General features: G+C 45.3%; 1 protein-coding gene across 4 annotated transcripts in view; it reads left to right on the top strand.

Annotated features, from left to right (window-relative positions):
- Positions 1-11687, top strand: part of KCNIP2 (potassium voltage-gated channel interacting protein 2) — a 344365-nt gene extending 332678 nt beyond the window's left edge. For all 4 annotated transcript variants that reach the window (XM_075843006.1, XM_075843003.1, XM_075843004.1 and 1 more), the window contains one exon: positions 7913-11687. In XM_075843006.1, coding sequence (XP_075699121.1) covers positions 7913-7960 — 48 coding nt within the window. In that variant the 3' untranslated portion in view covers positions 7961-11687. The remainder of the gene's footprint in view (positions 1-7912) is intronic.
- The last annotated feature ends 5593 nt before the right edge of the window (positions 11688-17280 follow it).

The raw sequence follows: 17280 nt of genomic DNA, 5'->3' as shown, positions 1-17280 counted from the left end.
TGACAGCCAGTGTCCTCTATATAACTGCCAGCCACAGTGCCTCCTATACTAGTGCCAGCCATAGTGCCTCCTATACTAGTGACAGCCATAGTGCCTCCTATCCTAGTGCCAGCCATAGTGCCTCCTATACTAGTGCCAGCCATAGTGCCTCCTATACTAGTGATAGTCATAGCATCTCCTATACTAGTGACAGCCATAGTGCCTCCTATACTAGTGCCAGCCATAGTGCCTCCTATACTAGTGCCAGCCATAGTGCCTCCTATACTAGTGCCAGCCATAGTGCCTCCTATACTAGTGCCAGCCATAGTGCCTCCTATACTAGTGATAGTCATAGCATCTCCTATACTAGTGACAGCCATAGTGCCTCCTATACTAGTGCCAGCCATAGTGCCTCCTATACTAGTGCCAGCCATAGTGCCTCCTATACTAGTGCCAGCCATAGTGCCTCCTATACTAGTGCCAGCCATAGTGCCTCCTATACTAGTGCCAGCCATAGTGTCTCCTATACCCATGCCAGCCATAGTGCCTCCTACACTAGTGCCAGACATAGTGTCTCCTGTACTAGTGACAGCCACAGTGCCTCCTATACTAGTGCCAGCCATAGTGCCTCCTATACTAGTGCCAGACATAGTGTCTCCTATACTAGTGCCAGCCATAGTGCCTCCTATACTAGTGCCAGACATAGTTCCTCCTATACTAGTGACAGCCATAGTGCCTCCTATACTAGTGCCATAGTGCCTCCTATACTAGTGCCAGCCATAGTGCCTCCTATACTAGTGCCAGCCATAGTGTCTCCTATACTAGTGACAGACATAGTGTCTCCTATACTAGTGCTAGCCATAGTGTCTCCTATACTAGTGACAGCCATAGTGCCTCCTATACTAGTGCCAGCCATAATGCCTCCTATACTAGTGCCAGCCACAGTGCCTCCTATACCCATGCCAGCCATAGTGCCTCCTATACTAGTGCCAGACATAGTGTCTCCTATACTAGTGACAGCCACAGTGCCTCCTATACTAGTGCCAGCCATAGTGCCTCCTATACTAGTGCCAGACATAGTGTCTCCTATACTAGTGCCAGCCATAGTGCCTCCTATACTAGTGCCAGACATAGTGTCTCCTATACTAGTGCCAGCCATAGTGCCTCCTATACTAGTGTCATAGTGCCTCCTATACTAGTGCCAGACATAGTGTCTCCTATACTAGTGACAGCCTTAGTGCCTCCTATACTAGTGCAAGCCATAGTGCCTCCTATACTAGTGCCAGACATAGTGTCTCCTATACTAGTGCCAGCCATAGTGCCTCCTATACTAGTGCCATAGTGCCTCCTATACTAGTGACAGACATAGTGCCTCCTATACTAGTGACAGACATAGTGCCTCCTATACTAGTGCCAACAATAGTGCCTCCTATACTAGTGCCAGCCATAGTGCCTCCTATACTAGTGACAGCGACAGTGCCTCCTATACTAGTGACAGCCACAGTGCCTCCTATACTAGTGCCAGCCACAGTGCCTCCTATACTAGTGACAGACATAGTGCCTCCTATACTAGTGACAGCCACAGTGCCTCCTATACTAGTGCCAGACATAGTGCCTCCTATACTAGTGACAGCCACAGTGCCTCCTATACTAGTGCCAGACATAGTGCCTCCTATACTAGTGACAGCCACAGTGCCTCCTATACTAGTGACAGCCACAGTGCCTCCTATACTAGTGACAGCCACAGTGCCTCCTATACTAGTGACAGATATAGTGTCTCCTATACTAGTGCCAGTCACAGTGCCTCCTATACTAGTGCCAACCACAGTGCCTCCTATACTAGTGCCAGACATAGTGCCTCCTATAATAGTGACAGCCATAGTGCCTCCTATACTAGTGCCAGCCTCCTATACTAGTGCCAGCCATAGTGCCTCCTATACTAGTGCCAGCCACAGTGCCTCCTATACTAGTGCCAGCCATTGTGCCTCCTATACTAGTGCCAGCCATAGTGCCTCCTATACTAGTGACAGCCACAGTGCCTCCTATACTAGTGACAGCCACAGCGCCTCCTATACTAGTGACAGCCACAGTGCCTCCTATACTATTGACAGCCATAGTGCCTCCTATACTAGTGCCAGCCATAGTGCCTCCTATACTAGTGCCAGCCACAGTGCCTCCTATACTAGTGCCAGCCACAGTGCCTCCTATACTAGTGACAGCCATAGTGCCTCAAATACTAGTGCCAGCCACAGTGCCTCCTATACTAGTGACAGACATAGTGCCTTCTATACTAGTGACAGCCACAGTGCCTCCTATACTAGTGCCAGACATAGTGCCTCCTATACTAGTGACAGCCACAGTGCCTCCTATACTAGTGACAGCCACAGTGCCTCTTATACTAGTGACAGATATAGTGTCTCCTATACTAGTGCCAGTCACAGTGCCTCCTATACTAGTGCCAACCACAGTGCCTCCTATACTAGTGCCAGACATAGTGCCTCCTATAATAGTGACAGCCATAGTGCCTCCTATACTAGTGCCAGCCTCCTATACTAGTGCCAGCCATAGTGCCTCCTATACTAGTGCCAGCCACAGTGCCTCCTATACAAGTGCCAGCCATAGTGCCTCCTATACTAGTGCCAGCCATAGTGCCTCCTATACTAGTGACAGACATAGTGCCTTCTATACTAGTGACAGCCATAGTGCTTCCTATACTAGTGCCAGCCACAGTGCCTCCTATACTAGTGACAGCCATAGTGTCTCCTATACTAGTGACAGACATAGTGCCTCCTATACTAGTGCCAGCCATAGTGCTTCCTATACTAGTGCCAGCCACAGTGCCTCCTATACTAGTGCCAGCCATAGTGCCTCCTATACTAGTGCCAGCCATAGTGCCTCCTATACTAGTGACAGCCACAGTGCCTCCTATACTAGTGACAGACATAGTGCCTCCTATACTAGTGACAGACATAGTGCCTTCTATACTAGTGACAGCCACAGTGCCTCCTATACTAGTGCCAGCCTCCTATACTAGTGCCAGCCATAGTGCTTCCTATACTAGTGCCAGCCACAGTGCCTCCTATACTAGTGCCAGCCATAGTGCCTCCTATACTAGTGCCAGCCATAGTGCCTCCTATACTAGTGACAGCCACAGTGCCTCCTATACTAGTGACAGACATAGTGCCTCCTATACTAGTGACAGACATAGTGCCTTCTATACTAGTGACAGCCACAGTGCCTCCTATAATAGTGCCTCCTATACTAGTGCCAGCCACAGTGCCTCCTATACTAGTGCCAGCCATAGTGCCTCCTATACTAGTGACAGCCACAGTGCCTCCTATACTAGTGCCAGCCATAGTGCCTCCTATACTAGTGCCAGCCATAGTGCCTCCTATACTAGTGACAGCCACAGTGCCTCCTATACTAGTGACAGCCACAGTGCCTCCTATACTAGTGCCAGCCATAGTGCCTCCTATACTAGTGCCAGCCATAGTGCCTCCTATACTAGTGACAGACATAGTGCCTTCTATACTAGTGACAGCCATAGTGCCTTCTATACTAGTGACAGCCATAGTGTCTCCTATACTAGTGACAGACATAGTGCCTCCTATATTAGTGATAGCCATAGTGTCTCCTATACTAGTGACAGCCATAGTGCCTCCTATACTAGTGCCAGCCTCCTATACTAGTGCCCGCTATAGTGCTTCCTATACTAGTGCCAGCCACAGTGCCTCCTATACTAGTGCCAGCCATAGTGCCTCCTATACTAGTGCCAGCCATAGTGCCTCCTATACTAGTGACAGCCACAGTGCCTCCTATATTAGTGACAGCCATAGTGCCTACTATATTAGTGCCAGCCATAGTGCCTCCTATACTAGTGCCAGCCACAGTGCCTCCTATACTAGTGCCAACCACAGTGCCTCCTATACTAGTGCCAGCCATAGTGCCTCCTATACTAGTGACAGACATAGTGCCTCCTATACTAGTGAGAGACATAGTGCCTCCTATACTAGTGACAGACACAGTGCCTCCTATACTAGTGACAGACACAGTGCCTCCTATACTAGTGCCAGACACAGTGCCTCCTATACTAGTGCCAGACACAGTGCCTCCTATACTAGTGCCAGACACAGTGCCTCCTATACTAGTGACAGATATAGTATCTCCTATACTAGTGCCAGTCACAGTGCCTCCTATACTAGTGCCAACCACAGTGCCTCCTATACTAGTGCCAGACATAGTGCCTCCTATAATAGTGCCAGCCATAGTGCCTCCTATACTAGTGCCAGCCTCCTATACTAGTGCCAGCCATAGTGCTTCCTATACTAGTGCCAGCCACAGTGCCTCCTATACTAGTGCCAGCCACAGTGCTTCCTATACTAGTGCCAGCCATAGTGCCTCCTATACTAGTGACAGCCACAGTGCCTCCTATACTAGTGACAGCCACAGTGCCTCCTATACTAGTGACAGCCATAGTGCCTCCTATACTAGTGCCAGCCATAGTTCCTCCTATACTAGTGCCAGCCATAGTGCCTCCTATACTAGTAACAGCCATAGTGCCTCCTATACTAGTGACAGCCATAGTGCCTCCTATACTAGTGCCAGCCACAGTGCCTCCTATACTAGTGCCAGCCACAGTGCCTCCTATACTAGTGCCAGCCATAGTGCCTCCTATACTAGTGACAGACATAGTGCCTCCTATATTAGTGACAGCCACAGTGCCTCCTATACTAGTGACAGTCATAGTGCCTCCTACACTAGTGACAGCCATAGTGCCTCCTATACTAGTGACAGCCACAGTGCCTCCTATACTAGTGACAGCCACAGTGCCTCCTATACTAGTGACAGACATAGTGCCTCCTATATTAGTGACAGCCATAGTGCCTCCTATACTAGTGCCAGACATAGTGTCTCCTATACTAATGACAGCCATAGTGCCTCCTATACTAGTGACAGCCATAGTGCCTCCTATATTAGTGACAGCCATAGTGCCTCCTACACTAGTGCCAGACATAGTGCCTCCTACACTAGTGACAGCCATAGTGCCTCCTATACTAGTGACAGCCACAGTGCCTCCTATAATAGTGACAGCCACAGTGCCTCCTATACTAGTGACAGATATAGTATCTCCTATACTAGTGCCAGCCATAGTGCCTTCTATACTAGTGACAGCCATAGTGCCTTCTATACTAGTGACAGCCATAGTGTCTCCTATACTAGTGACAGACATAGTGCCTCCTATATTAGTGATAGCCATAGTGTCTCCTATACTAGTGACAGCCATAGTGCCTCCTATACTAGTGCCAGCCTCCTATACTAGTGCCCGCTATAGTGCTTCCTATACTAGTGCCAGCCACAGTGCCTCCTATACTAGTGCCAGCCATAGTGCCTCCTATACTAGTGCCAGCCATAGTGCCTCCTATACTAGTGACAGCCACAGTGCCTACTATATTAGTGCCAGCCATAGTGCCTACTATATTAGTGCCAGCCATAGTGCCTCCTATACTAGTGCCAGCCACAGTGCCTCCTATACTAGTGCCAACCACAGTGCCTCCTATACTAGTGCCAGCCATAGTGCCTCCTATACTAGTACAGACATAGTGCCTCCTATACTAGTGAGAGACATAGTGCCTCCTATACTAGTGACAGACACAGTGCCTCCTATACTAGTGACAGACACAGTGCCTCCTATACTAGTGCCAGACACAGTGCCTCCTATACTAGTGCCAGACACAGTGCCTCCTATACTAGTGCCAGACACAGTGCCTCCTATACTAGTGACAGATATAGTATCTCCTATACTAGTGCCAGTCACAGTGCCTCCTATACTAGTGCCAACCACAGTGCCTCCTATACTAGTGCCAGACATAGTGCCTCCTATAATAGTGCCAGCCATAGTGCCTCCTATACTAGTGCCAGCCTCCTATACTAGTGCCAGCCATAGTGCTTCCTATACTAGTGCCAGCCACAGTGCCTAATATACTAGTGCCAGCCACAGTGCTTCCTATACTAGTGCCAGCCATAGTGCCTCCTATACTAGTGACAGCCACAGTGCCTCCTATACTAGTGACAGCCACAGTGCCTCCTATACTAGTGACAGCCATAGTGCCTCCTATACTAGTGCCAGCCATAGTTCCTCCTATACTAGTGCCAGCCATAGTGCCTCCTATACTAGTAACAGCCATAGTGCCTCCTATACTAGTGACAGCCATAGTGCCTCCTATACTAGTGCCAGCCACAGTGCCTCCTATACTAGTGCCAGCCACAGTGCCTCCTATACTAGTGCCAGCCATAGTGCCTCCTATACTAGTGACAGACATAGTGCCTCCTATATTAGTGACAGCCACAGTGCCTCCTATACTAGTGACAGTCATAGTGCCTCCTACACTAGTGACAGCCATAGTGCCTCCTATACTAGTGACAGCCACAGTGCCTCCTATACCAGTGACAGCCACAGTGCCTCCTATACTAGTGACAGACATAGTGCCTCCTATATTAGTGACAGCCATAGTGCCTCCAATACTAGTGCCAGACATAGTGTCTCCTATACTAATGACAGCCATAGTGCCTCCTATACTAGTGACAGCCATAGTGCCTCCTATATTAGTGACAGCCATAGCGCCTCCTACACTAGTGCCAGACATAGTGCCTCCTACACTAGTGACAGCCATAGTGCCTCCTATACTAGTGACAGCCACAGTGCCTCCTATACTAGTGACAGCCACAGTGCCTCCTATACTAGTGACAGATATAGTATCTCCTATACTAGTGCCAGCCATAGTGCCTCCTATACTAGTGACAGTCATAGTGCCTCCTACACTAGTGACAGCCATAGTGCCTCCTATACTAGTGACAGCCACAGTGCCTCCTATACTAGTGACAGATATAGTATCTCCTATACTAGTGCCAGCCATAGTGCCTCCTATACTAGTGACAGTCATAGTGCCTCCTACACTAGTGACAGCCATAGTGCCTCCTATACTAGTGACAGCCACAGTGCCTCCTATACTAGTGACAGATATAGTGCCTCCTATACTAGTGCCAGCCATAGTGCCTCCTATACTAGTGACAGTCATAGTGCCTCCTACACTAGTGACAGCCATAGTGCCTCCTATACTAGTGACAGCCAGTGCCTCCTATACTAGTGACAGCCATAGTGCCTCCTATACTAGTGCCAGACATAGTGCCTCCTATACTAGTGCCAGACATAGTGTCTCTAAACTAGTGACAGCCATAGTGCCTCCTATACTAGTGACAGCCATAGTGCCTCCTATATTAGTGACAGCCATAGTGCCTCCTACACTAGTGCCAGACATAGTGCCTCCTACACTAGTGACAGCCATAGTGCCTCCTATACTAGTGACAGACATAGTGCCTCCTATACTAGTGACAGCCATAGTGCCTCCTATACTAGTGACAGCCATAGTGCCTCCTATACTAGTGACAGACATAGTGCCTCCTATATTAGTGACAGACATAGTGCCTCCTATACTAGTGCCAGACATAGTGTCTCCTATACTAGTGACAGCCATAGTGCCTCCTATACTAGTGACAGCCATAGTGCCTCCTATATTAGTGACAGCCATAGTGCCTCCTACACTATTGCCAGACATAGTGTCTCCTATACTAGTGCCAGACACAGTGCCTCATGTACAGTGGTGCTAATACAAATGTGTCAATCTATAGTGCCCATATAAAAGTGCCAGCCATATATTGGTGCCCAGTATAGTAATAGTCCTATTCACTTGCTCGGTTCTTACAGTGGTGGGCGGATGAGGGGGTTCTCATCATTAGTGGGATCTTGGTTTTAGGTGCAACTCCTTGGCCACCCATTTCCTCCGGAACGTCTTCCGGTCCTCTTGAAATCTGCCATACAAGGTGACCTATGTGTGTCCCGGTCTTTTTGTAATTTTTTCCCCTATTTCTTCTGTAGGATGAAAACATCATGAGATCGATGCAGCTTTTCGACAATGTCATTTAGCAAAGTCGGGATCTTCAGGATTTTTTATTTTTTTTTCAAGGTCTCACTTTTGAATAGACAATGTAGATGCACAACTACCGGAGAGTAGACGAAAAACGAAACCTGAAAACCTAACGTCTGTCCTGGCCGTTGTAAACCCTGAAACACTTAAAGGAGCTCACGTGAAGATTACAAAAGTATTGCCTAATAACACTCCGATCCTTCCACCGTGAGGCCGTCCTGATGGGAGGAGTCGTCTCCGGTGAGGACCTCTGTGGAGATCATGAAAGCTCTGAAGTAACTTCCAGCTGACTTCCGAAAACCAAGGAAACCTTAGAAACTTAAAATGTCTTTTTTCTTTTAGCCCATAGTAGTACGGCACATCATCGAACTCATCACACCGCGCACACCTACGCCATTTTCTGACCTGGTTCTGATCTTCCAAGGAAATATTTTTGGCCAAGTGACAAGATTATTACGTGTTCCTTCACCTATCGCTATAGTGAAACTTATACACCAAGATTTGAATCCCAATTCCCGCCCCTTTTAACACAAATTAACGTAAACTCGTCCCCGTTTGTGACCTGGTTCACGGAACAGTCCCGTGAAAATGGGGACTGTTGTCAAGTATATTATAGTAATGTTCTTTAATCAGTTCACATGTTGTATTCAAATACTGCGGTTTTTCCTCAACGGAATTCGTTGCGGAAAGTCCGCAGCAAATACAGTAGCAGCAAAGCGGATGAGATACAAACAAATCTCATCCACGCGCTGCGTAATTACTGAGCGGAAAAAAACGCTTTCAGCAAACAGAAGCTATTGCGTTTTCTTTTGCGGGGGGTTCGCAGCGATTCCGCTGCAGAAACGCAACTCAGAAAATCTCACACTTACCCAGAAGTCTGTGTTCCTCCCTCCAGCACGGCCTCCTGGGATGACGTTTCATCCCATGTGACCGCTGCTGCAGCCAATCACAGGCTGCAGAGGTCTCCTGGGATGAAACGTTATCCCAGGAGGCCGGCCTGCGTGCTTTTACGCAGCGTACCCGCCCTGTGTGAACTCAGCCTAAGAGCTGTTGACAGCAATTTGTGCCACTACAAGTCTCAGCAGGCAGAGCCAGACATCCCCCTATTGGTTTACATTCCAAGGGCTTGTCCACACATAACGGAATTGCTGCGTATTTTCCGTCCGGAATTGCAGACGGAAATTACGCGGCGGAATACAGCAGCACCCAAGTGGGTGTGATTGAACAAATGACATCCGCGCGCTGCGGAAAAATTTAGTCCAGAAATTCACCTGCGGTGCGTCATTTTATTTCCGCCGCATGTCAATTCCTGCTGCGGAAAGTGGACTGATTTCCTGCGTTTTTCTGATGTACTGCGTCATTTGCTGCGGAAAACGCTGCAAATTTTCTTAGGGTGAAAATGACATGACAGGAAGAAGAAATATCACCACCACACAGTCCTAGAAAAAAAAACACAGCAAAAATCCGCACTATTTTCCGCAGCGGATTTTCTGCTGGTTAATGCGGAAACGGTGCAAAAAATTTCTGCAGCAAATCCATTACATGTGGACAAGCCCTTAAAGGGGAAATCAATCTGAACAAATGAAGCCCCAAATATAGAAGTACTTCCATTTTCATACATGCCAACTATTCTGATTATGGCAGGACAACCCCTTTAAATGGAGTACAAAAATGGGTGTGGTTTATGCAAATTTGCAAGTAGACCTTTTAAAGGCGGTTTCGGGCAGAACGGGGACGGTGCATAAAATTCCCCAATTTTGGGGATTTCAATGTTGGTGAGAATGCATTAGAACTCCTCGGCCCCGTCACAGCACGGTTGGTGGGACACCCCTATGGCTTCTTTGTTTTGGAATTCAGTTTGGGGTCCAGACACCCGATCCCCCACAGAACCCCATTAATGTCAACTTCTGATATGCCGACATGACTTTAGAAGGAATTTTTCTTTAGGTTGAATTTGCACACAGCTCAGAATGTTATTATCTCTAGCGGTGGGAGGACATCTATGATAAAACTTATCTCAAGTGACAAACAATAGGATCCCTCAATAAAATCCAACATGGCTGATCGAGTTGCCAAGAAAGTAGCTGCCCAAGAGTAGTTCACAGACCGCCGTACACATTAGATAAGTGGATGCCGACACGAACAGCTGAATCTTCCAATGAGGACTATAGAACAGAAACAGTGCCCCACCTGTCTATAGGCTGTGTCTGGTATTGCAGCTCAGCTCCATTGAATTGAATAGAGCTGCAATACCCCACACAACCTGTGAAGAGCTATGGCACTCGTTTTGGAAGAAAGTAGCTATGTTTTTCTAGTCCTGTGCAACCACTTCTATCATTGAATAATGAATAGCTTGTGTTTCAATTTGTCACCATTTTCAAGATCTCTGCTGTTGTCAGTGAATGGGAGCATTCTTAATGACATCCCAGAGGCTTAAACCCCGTCCTGATCATGTCCAACTGACACACATGCATTGCTCGTTACAATGTAGGGTATATTATAACGAGCCCTGCACCTGTGTCAGCTGGACATGATCAGGACAGGTATTTAGCCTCTGAATGTAAAGAAAAATATCTTCATTCACTGAACACAAGCAGAGATGTTGAAAAAGGTGAGAAATTGAAGCATGAAGTATATTAGAAGGTTACAGAGATATTTATTAGGCTCTGTTCACACTGGTATTATGACTTCCGTTTTTAAAGGATCCCTGACAAATTTGATGGATCCCTGTGATGGATCATAATAGATCTCATTGACTTATAATGGATCCATCTGATTTCTGGCAGGCAGAATATCACAGCGGACTACGTTACTCTGCCCATCAGAGGCAACGGGAAACTGGACCATGATGCCAGGGTGAACAGAAATATATGGAGGGATTAAACTTTATTCACATAAAACCGGACAAGTGTTCTACAAATGTGTCACATTCAGCATTTTGCTGCCTGCCAGATAAATCTGTCAGCACTGTGCTGACAGACACGCCCCTGACACAAGCTAAAACCCAATAATACACTGGTGAGCTGCATTGTGGGAGATGAAGAACAACCCAGTGCAACTCAGTACATTATCCAGTGTAACTATTACATATCTAACAATGCACCAAAGAACATGCTCTGTAAAGACACTGAACCACAGTAGATGTTGGCAGGAATTCAGCATTTTGAATGCAGCTCTGGTTGTGACTGGAGTAAAAGCATGATGTAACTCAAGATCAAAACAAGGCAGATGAAAAGGATGTTTGCAGAGTTGCTCAATATTATATGTGGATTTAAACTGTAAAAGTGGAGCCATGCTGTAAAGCTAATCTGCTAAACTGAATACGCAGTCCTATGTAAAGGCAGCAAATTAAAGCTACAGGTCCGTACTCCTAATAGCCAAAACGGCATTAGCGTTCGGCTAATAGGATCTGTGAAAAAAATACAGCGGATTCATAGTTATGAGCCTCTCCACCTCCCCCACCTTTGTCTGAAGTGACTGACAGACTGCTACCTGTGCTGGTATACACAGCAGCCTGTCAATCACAAGCCGGAGGGGCGAGGGGGGAGCGCTCCCCTTTCAGAGATCCTATTAGGAGTACGGACCTGTAGCTGTATAATGCTGCCCTTACATAGGACACCATATTAGGCTGACAGATCCACTGTAAACTGAATCCCAATCTTTAATCATCATGTCGTTTTTAGGTCCAAAATTCTGTGCTGATTAATTTCTTAATATATTTTAATAGCAGTAAGAGCTCTATTATTCTGATACAGAGCTCCAAATCCCCTGCATAGACAGAGAATAAAAGCATAATATTCTGTCTGCCTGCAGTCACCACTAGAGGGAGCTTGCTGCATATTGCTTTAATTGTATGCAGTAAGCTCCCTCTAGTGGTGATTGCAGATAAGCAACATCTTATGTTTTATTTCTATGTCTATGCAGGGGATTTGGCGCTCTGTATCAGAAAAACAAATCTCTGGCCGCTATAAAGATATATTAAGAAATTATTCAGCTCTGAATTTTAAACCTAAAAACAATATGGTGTTCCAGGGCGGACATTCACTTTGTGTTAACCCAGAAACCTTTTATTATCTAGAAAGAAAAGGTTGTGGATAAAGATGCCAAATAATGAAAACTTTGATAAGGACCCAGGTGACCGATGTGACAATCTATTGTGTGTCCTCATGACCACCTTGTAATGTAATGTATGTTCCAATATAGACCCCGATCTGAGATCTTCAGTGCTCCAGCTGTATGGAGGTATTTGTTTACTTCCTGTCTATAGACTGCACTGTATGGACAGATGTAGCAGAGCTGAATTTGCCATTTTACTTTTTGGTGTGAAATAGTTTGTGCATCGAGATAATGTAGTAGGCACATCTGCAGTCCTATGTAAAAGCAGAGATAACACATAGCGATATCACATTCCATTGTGCCAAATGACATACTCAGCACTGCTACATGCAGCATTTATAATCAAAGTGGATGTACAGAAGCCCTTTAATTAAAGGGTTATTTCCTAAAAAGTGGATAATCAGGCATGATTTAGGGGTCCACCTAGAAACCATATATCTTTATGGGGGAGCACAGGATTCCCTGCTTCCCACAAAGCTCAATGATAAAATCTGTCTGACCATTGACTTCAATGGATGCTGAAAAAAAATCCATATGCAGTGAGCTCCCTCTGGTGGTGGTTACAGGCAGCAAAAATGTTATCATGCATCTCAGTCTAGGGTCACCTCATATGGCTGCGTTGTTGGCTGCGGCGATATTTACTGCAATGATGCTTCGTCCATCGGGAAGTAACATCTCAAGACAGCGCTGGACAATATGGCCATGTAATGTGACATCACTACGGATGCGTAATCTCCTCGCACCAGAGCGCGGAACACCTGTGTCATGGGTGGTAAGGGGCCCGTGACCCTTATTCTCAGTCCTTATCTGGCCCATGGTCTATATGTCTGAGCCTGAATGTGTGTTATATATAAGCGACTGTGTATGACTGGACCCAGGTCATAGATCTGTAGGGGGCGTCCATGGTCACTGGCTCAGATGCGGTTTTATCAAAGTGTTATATGATCAGTATACGCTTCCCTTTTTGGGTGGAATTTTCTATATTTCAGTAAATTATTTCTTATTTTCGCAGCTTGCATTGCCACATTTGCTTTTGGCTTCTCCTCTGTACATAGATTGACTTTTGCAGGAATGTGCACGTTAGGACGAGGCTCTTGTTTTAGGACTTTATTTTACAGATTAGATTAAATTATTATTTTTATAAAGAAATTCTGTGGTTTGCTCTATGCATGAATATAGTTTGTGAGACACAATAAAGATGACCCCCTCCCCCCTATTGGAGCATGTCCAGCTTTTATATGGTAAAGTCCCGGAGAACCGCTTTAGCAGTGTAATACCCACTATGTATTACCATAGTGACATTTCATCTATTATATTCAATTATTAGAAACATTATAGACCAGTAGTCTGCAACTTGTTGCGAAACGACATCACCCAACATGCTAGTTTCCCAACAGAGAGCTATAGGTTGGAATCCACGGTTATAGATAATCATTTTGTTATATAAATTGTATAAAAGGTCCAACATTCTGTGCCAATTCATTTCTTAATATATCTTTATCGTGATTGGGGCTCCGATTTTCTGATATAGAGTTCCAAATCCCCTGCAGATAAATAATAAAATTCTGCTGCCTGCAGCCACCACTAGAGGGAGCTTGAACTCAATAATAAGATATGCAGCTACTAAGCTCCCTCTGGTGGTGGCTGCAGGGAGTGCAAATTTTATCGTTTAAAGCTGGCCATACACTTATGATTACGATCGGCTACAATGTGGCCGATCAATCGTACGTCAGACCGTTTGTACAACGATCTGACCTTCGAAATGTCTAAACTAGCAGAGTGCAATATAACAGAATGCGTCGTGGCGAATGATCGTCCGTAATTGTCTGATCATGCCATACATGTCTGGAATCAGCGGACAACGGACGAAAAGATCCAACATTACAGATCACTATTTTGCTATCGGCTAATAATTTGTGTATCATTTTAAAACAATAGTCGGCCGAAATGGTGAAAATCGGCCTTTTCGACTCACACGTTAGTCGTTCACATCACAGTTCCCGGTGTATGAGCGAAATGTGTGTATAGGGCCCTATAAACGGAATGAGTTGTTTTTTTTAGGTACGGAATAGAGTGGTAGACGCTACTCCATATAAAGTACTTTTTTTTTTACATTAGAGCCTATGGGTGACGTATGCCGCTGTATGGAATACATCACAGGCAGTTTTTTAACGTATTCGTCATCGGCTTTTTATAACGTATACGCTAAACGGATGCTATTATAGTCTATAGGTTGACGGAACACGTGTCCGTCACAGCATACGTTTAAAGGCTTTGGCTCCTGAGCGATCTTTTAAGATCCACTTTGACTCGATCAGAACTGAGCTTCCAAGATCGCTCTGGAGCCGCTGTCGGTTGAGCCTTTAGTGCAGTTCACTGACGAGTTTGGCTCAGAACAGCTGTCTGCAGCTTCTATGTACTGTGATACATAGAAGCTGCAGAAATAAAAAATTTTTTTTTAAATAAAAGTCAATTACAAAAGTGGTTTCTATCGCTAAATAAATAAATTTCATGAATTAAAAAAAAAGACCACATGGGTGTCCATAGCCTTTACCGTACACGTCAGGAGCTTTTCTCGACATATACGTTAAACGTAGGCCAAAAACGTGAAGTGTACCGGGCCATATGTAAGCTTAACTGTCCGTGGCAGGGGATTTGGAACCGTTTCAGAAAAACGCCGAGCTCTGACCGCTATAACAGTATATTAAGAAATGAATTCACACGCTGGATCAGACCCATTTGAAGATGCATGTGATGTATTTGGCAATAGGTGCAATGGGTAGCGATGCTGCTATATTACAACATTGCTGAGCGGCACGTGTCGCCCTGAGTGTCGCCCTCTAATCTTAGACCTTTGTACCCGAGAATGTAATGTATGGCTGTTTTCCACGCAAAGTGGGACCGTAGGAGAGTGCGATACTAACAAAACCAGTCAGGACCTCAGACAGTAGAATGATAAAAGATGAACGTTACGTAATATAGAAATTCTATGCACATTATTTTTTTTTTTGGAAAGTGCAATAATCTTCCAATAGGTAGGAATTTTAAGGGACACCCTTTGTGCTGTTTTTATATGGGGAGTGGGGTAAAGGAATATTATAAAAAATATATATATATATAGTAGCATGCTATAGATATACAGAGATAATGTATGGCTGCTTATACCTCAGCCTGCGTATATGAATGCTGAGAAACACAATTAGCAATATCCCACAGCTGGAACTGAAAAGAATCCCTACAGCTTCTCAGCTGGCTCCAATGACTTGACATTGGGACGTCTCTTGTGAATGTCGAGTCTCCCAGCATGACAGTTATTGATTGAAAGTTTGTATTAACCTCATATTTCTACTTGACTCGGAGGAACGTTTCACCGGCGTGTTCTTCCTCGTGATTCGTTGACTTGAATGCCTGTTTTATCTTAATTATTGGGGGAGGGGTGGTGGAAGGGTTAAAATCGCACTGATTTAAAAATAGAAGTTTTAAAAATTGAAATAAACGTCACTTATTAACGCATGAGCTGTGTACATAGAGAACTCACCCACTGTATTCAGATGTGTCTGGTTTGTTAGCCTATAATAGCTGCTTTGCAATTCAGAAATGTATATTTTGTAAAAAAATAAAAATCAAGACTGCTATGCACCGGACGCTCTCTCGTTGACATGTTATTTGAGGGATTTTTCTAGTTTTGTTAATGGTGTTTGGTCAGTTTTCTCTGGGTGACCGGGTGACAGAAACTGCAGTCACATAAAAGCTAATATGTCTGACAGTGGTAGTTGTCAGATAGCTACTTCCTGTCCAAGACACAGAAGTCTGGAGTACAAACAGCGGAACTTACTGGAGACGGTGACAACACATCCGGATACAGGAGGGAAGGTTGAAGGGGAAAATGAGAAGTGATATTTGCCAGTTGAAAGAACTTCGGGTCAGCAGTTACGTCACGTGTATGTCCAAACTTTTAATATATAACATTTATTGCTTTTACAATCCCATAAGATTAACTATTTGACGTCATATGACGAGTAGGCGTGTCATGACGAGCAAACTCACCCTGCTGATTGTGTGGGCGCTATTACTGCCAGTACACATCGCGTCGGGCTGGTATACGTTAATATAGCTTTTTTTTTTTTCTTTAAGGAAGAAATCCGCGGGATACCACATAAAAAGTATACCACGCAGTATACATTTAGTAAGGGAGCCTATGGGTGATGGATGCCACTGTAGGGCATATGTCACAGGTATACATTAATATACGTCAGGAAGCTCCCGCTACATCACTGGACAGCGACGTCAGGAGCTGCCCAATGTCAGAGGCTTCACACATATATATATATATATATATATATGGACAGTGATGTCAGGTGCGGGGGGTTTGGGCAATGTATCCCACCTATATGCCTATAAGTCGATGGGCGCTTCCAAAATTGCGGACAGCTACGCATATGTGGCCATATGTAATTACGGAATCGTTGCAATGCGACGCCAGGAGATTACCCGAGACTCCTCCCTTTTTGTTTTCTGCGGATCCATAAATACCGACTGTATTTGCGGACATACGGATGACTACAAAATGGCAGGTGGATACAAGTTGTTCCGCAAAATACAAAGCTCTCTTACAGTTAAGTCAAACCCAAAAAAAAAAAAAAAAGTTATGACCATCAGAGTGCAGAGGCACATTTTTTCCTTCTCCCCACTTGGACTGTTTCTGTCATTTAATATGAGATGCAATACCAGACACAGCCCATGGACAAGAGTGGCGCTGTTTCTGGAAAAAATAAAGCAGATCCCTTCTTTTTAATCTCATATATGGGTCACTTGACAACTGGATTTAAGAAAATGATACATTGTAACATCCTGTAGCTGTGTGAGCAGGACCAGGACTGGTTTTCGGCCTCTGAGTGGATGCAAGAATGTTTCCATTCACTGACAGCAAGCGGATATGTTTACAAACGGTGATGAATTGAAACACGGGGTATTATTGGAAAGTTACAAAATGAACGCTCAACCCTTTCACAAATAAGACCCCCAAATATATTACTTCAACTGTATGTGATCATGTAGGATGGGTGGAGGTCGTGTCTGCCCCAAATCACCGACACAGCAGGAAGCAGCGGGGGCAGTCGGGCCGCTCCTGTGTACAGTCTCATCAGAACTTCTATCCTGCCGTAGCGATACAGAAAGGTGTCCGGGGCCAATGGAACCGAAT

The sequence above is a fragment of the Rhinoderma darwinii genome, chromosome 11 (genome assembly GCF_050947455.1).
Source record: "Rhinoderma darwinii isolate aRhiDar2 chromosome 11, aRhiDar2.hap1, whole genome shotgun sequence".
NCBI lineage: Eukaryota > Metazoa > Chordata > Amphibia > Anura > Rhinodermatidae > Rhinoderma > Rhinoderma darwinii.
The sequence above is the reverse complement of the archived record's forward strand: the minus strand, read 5'-3'. Positions and strand labels throughout refer to the sequence as shown.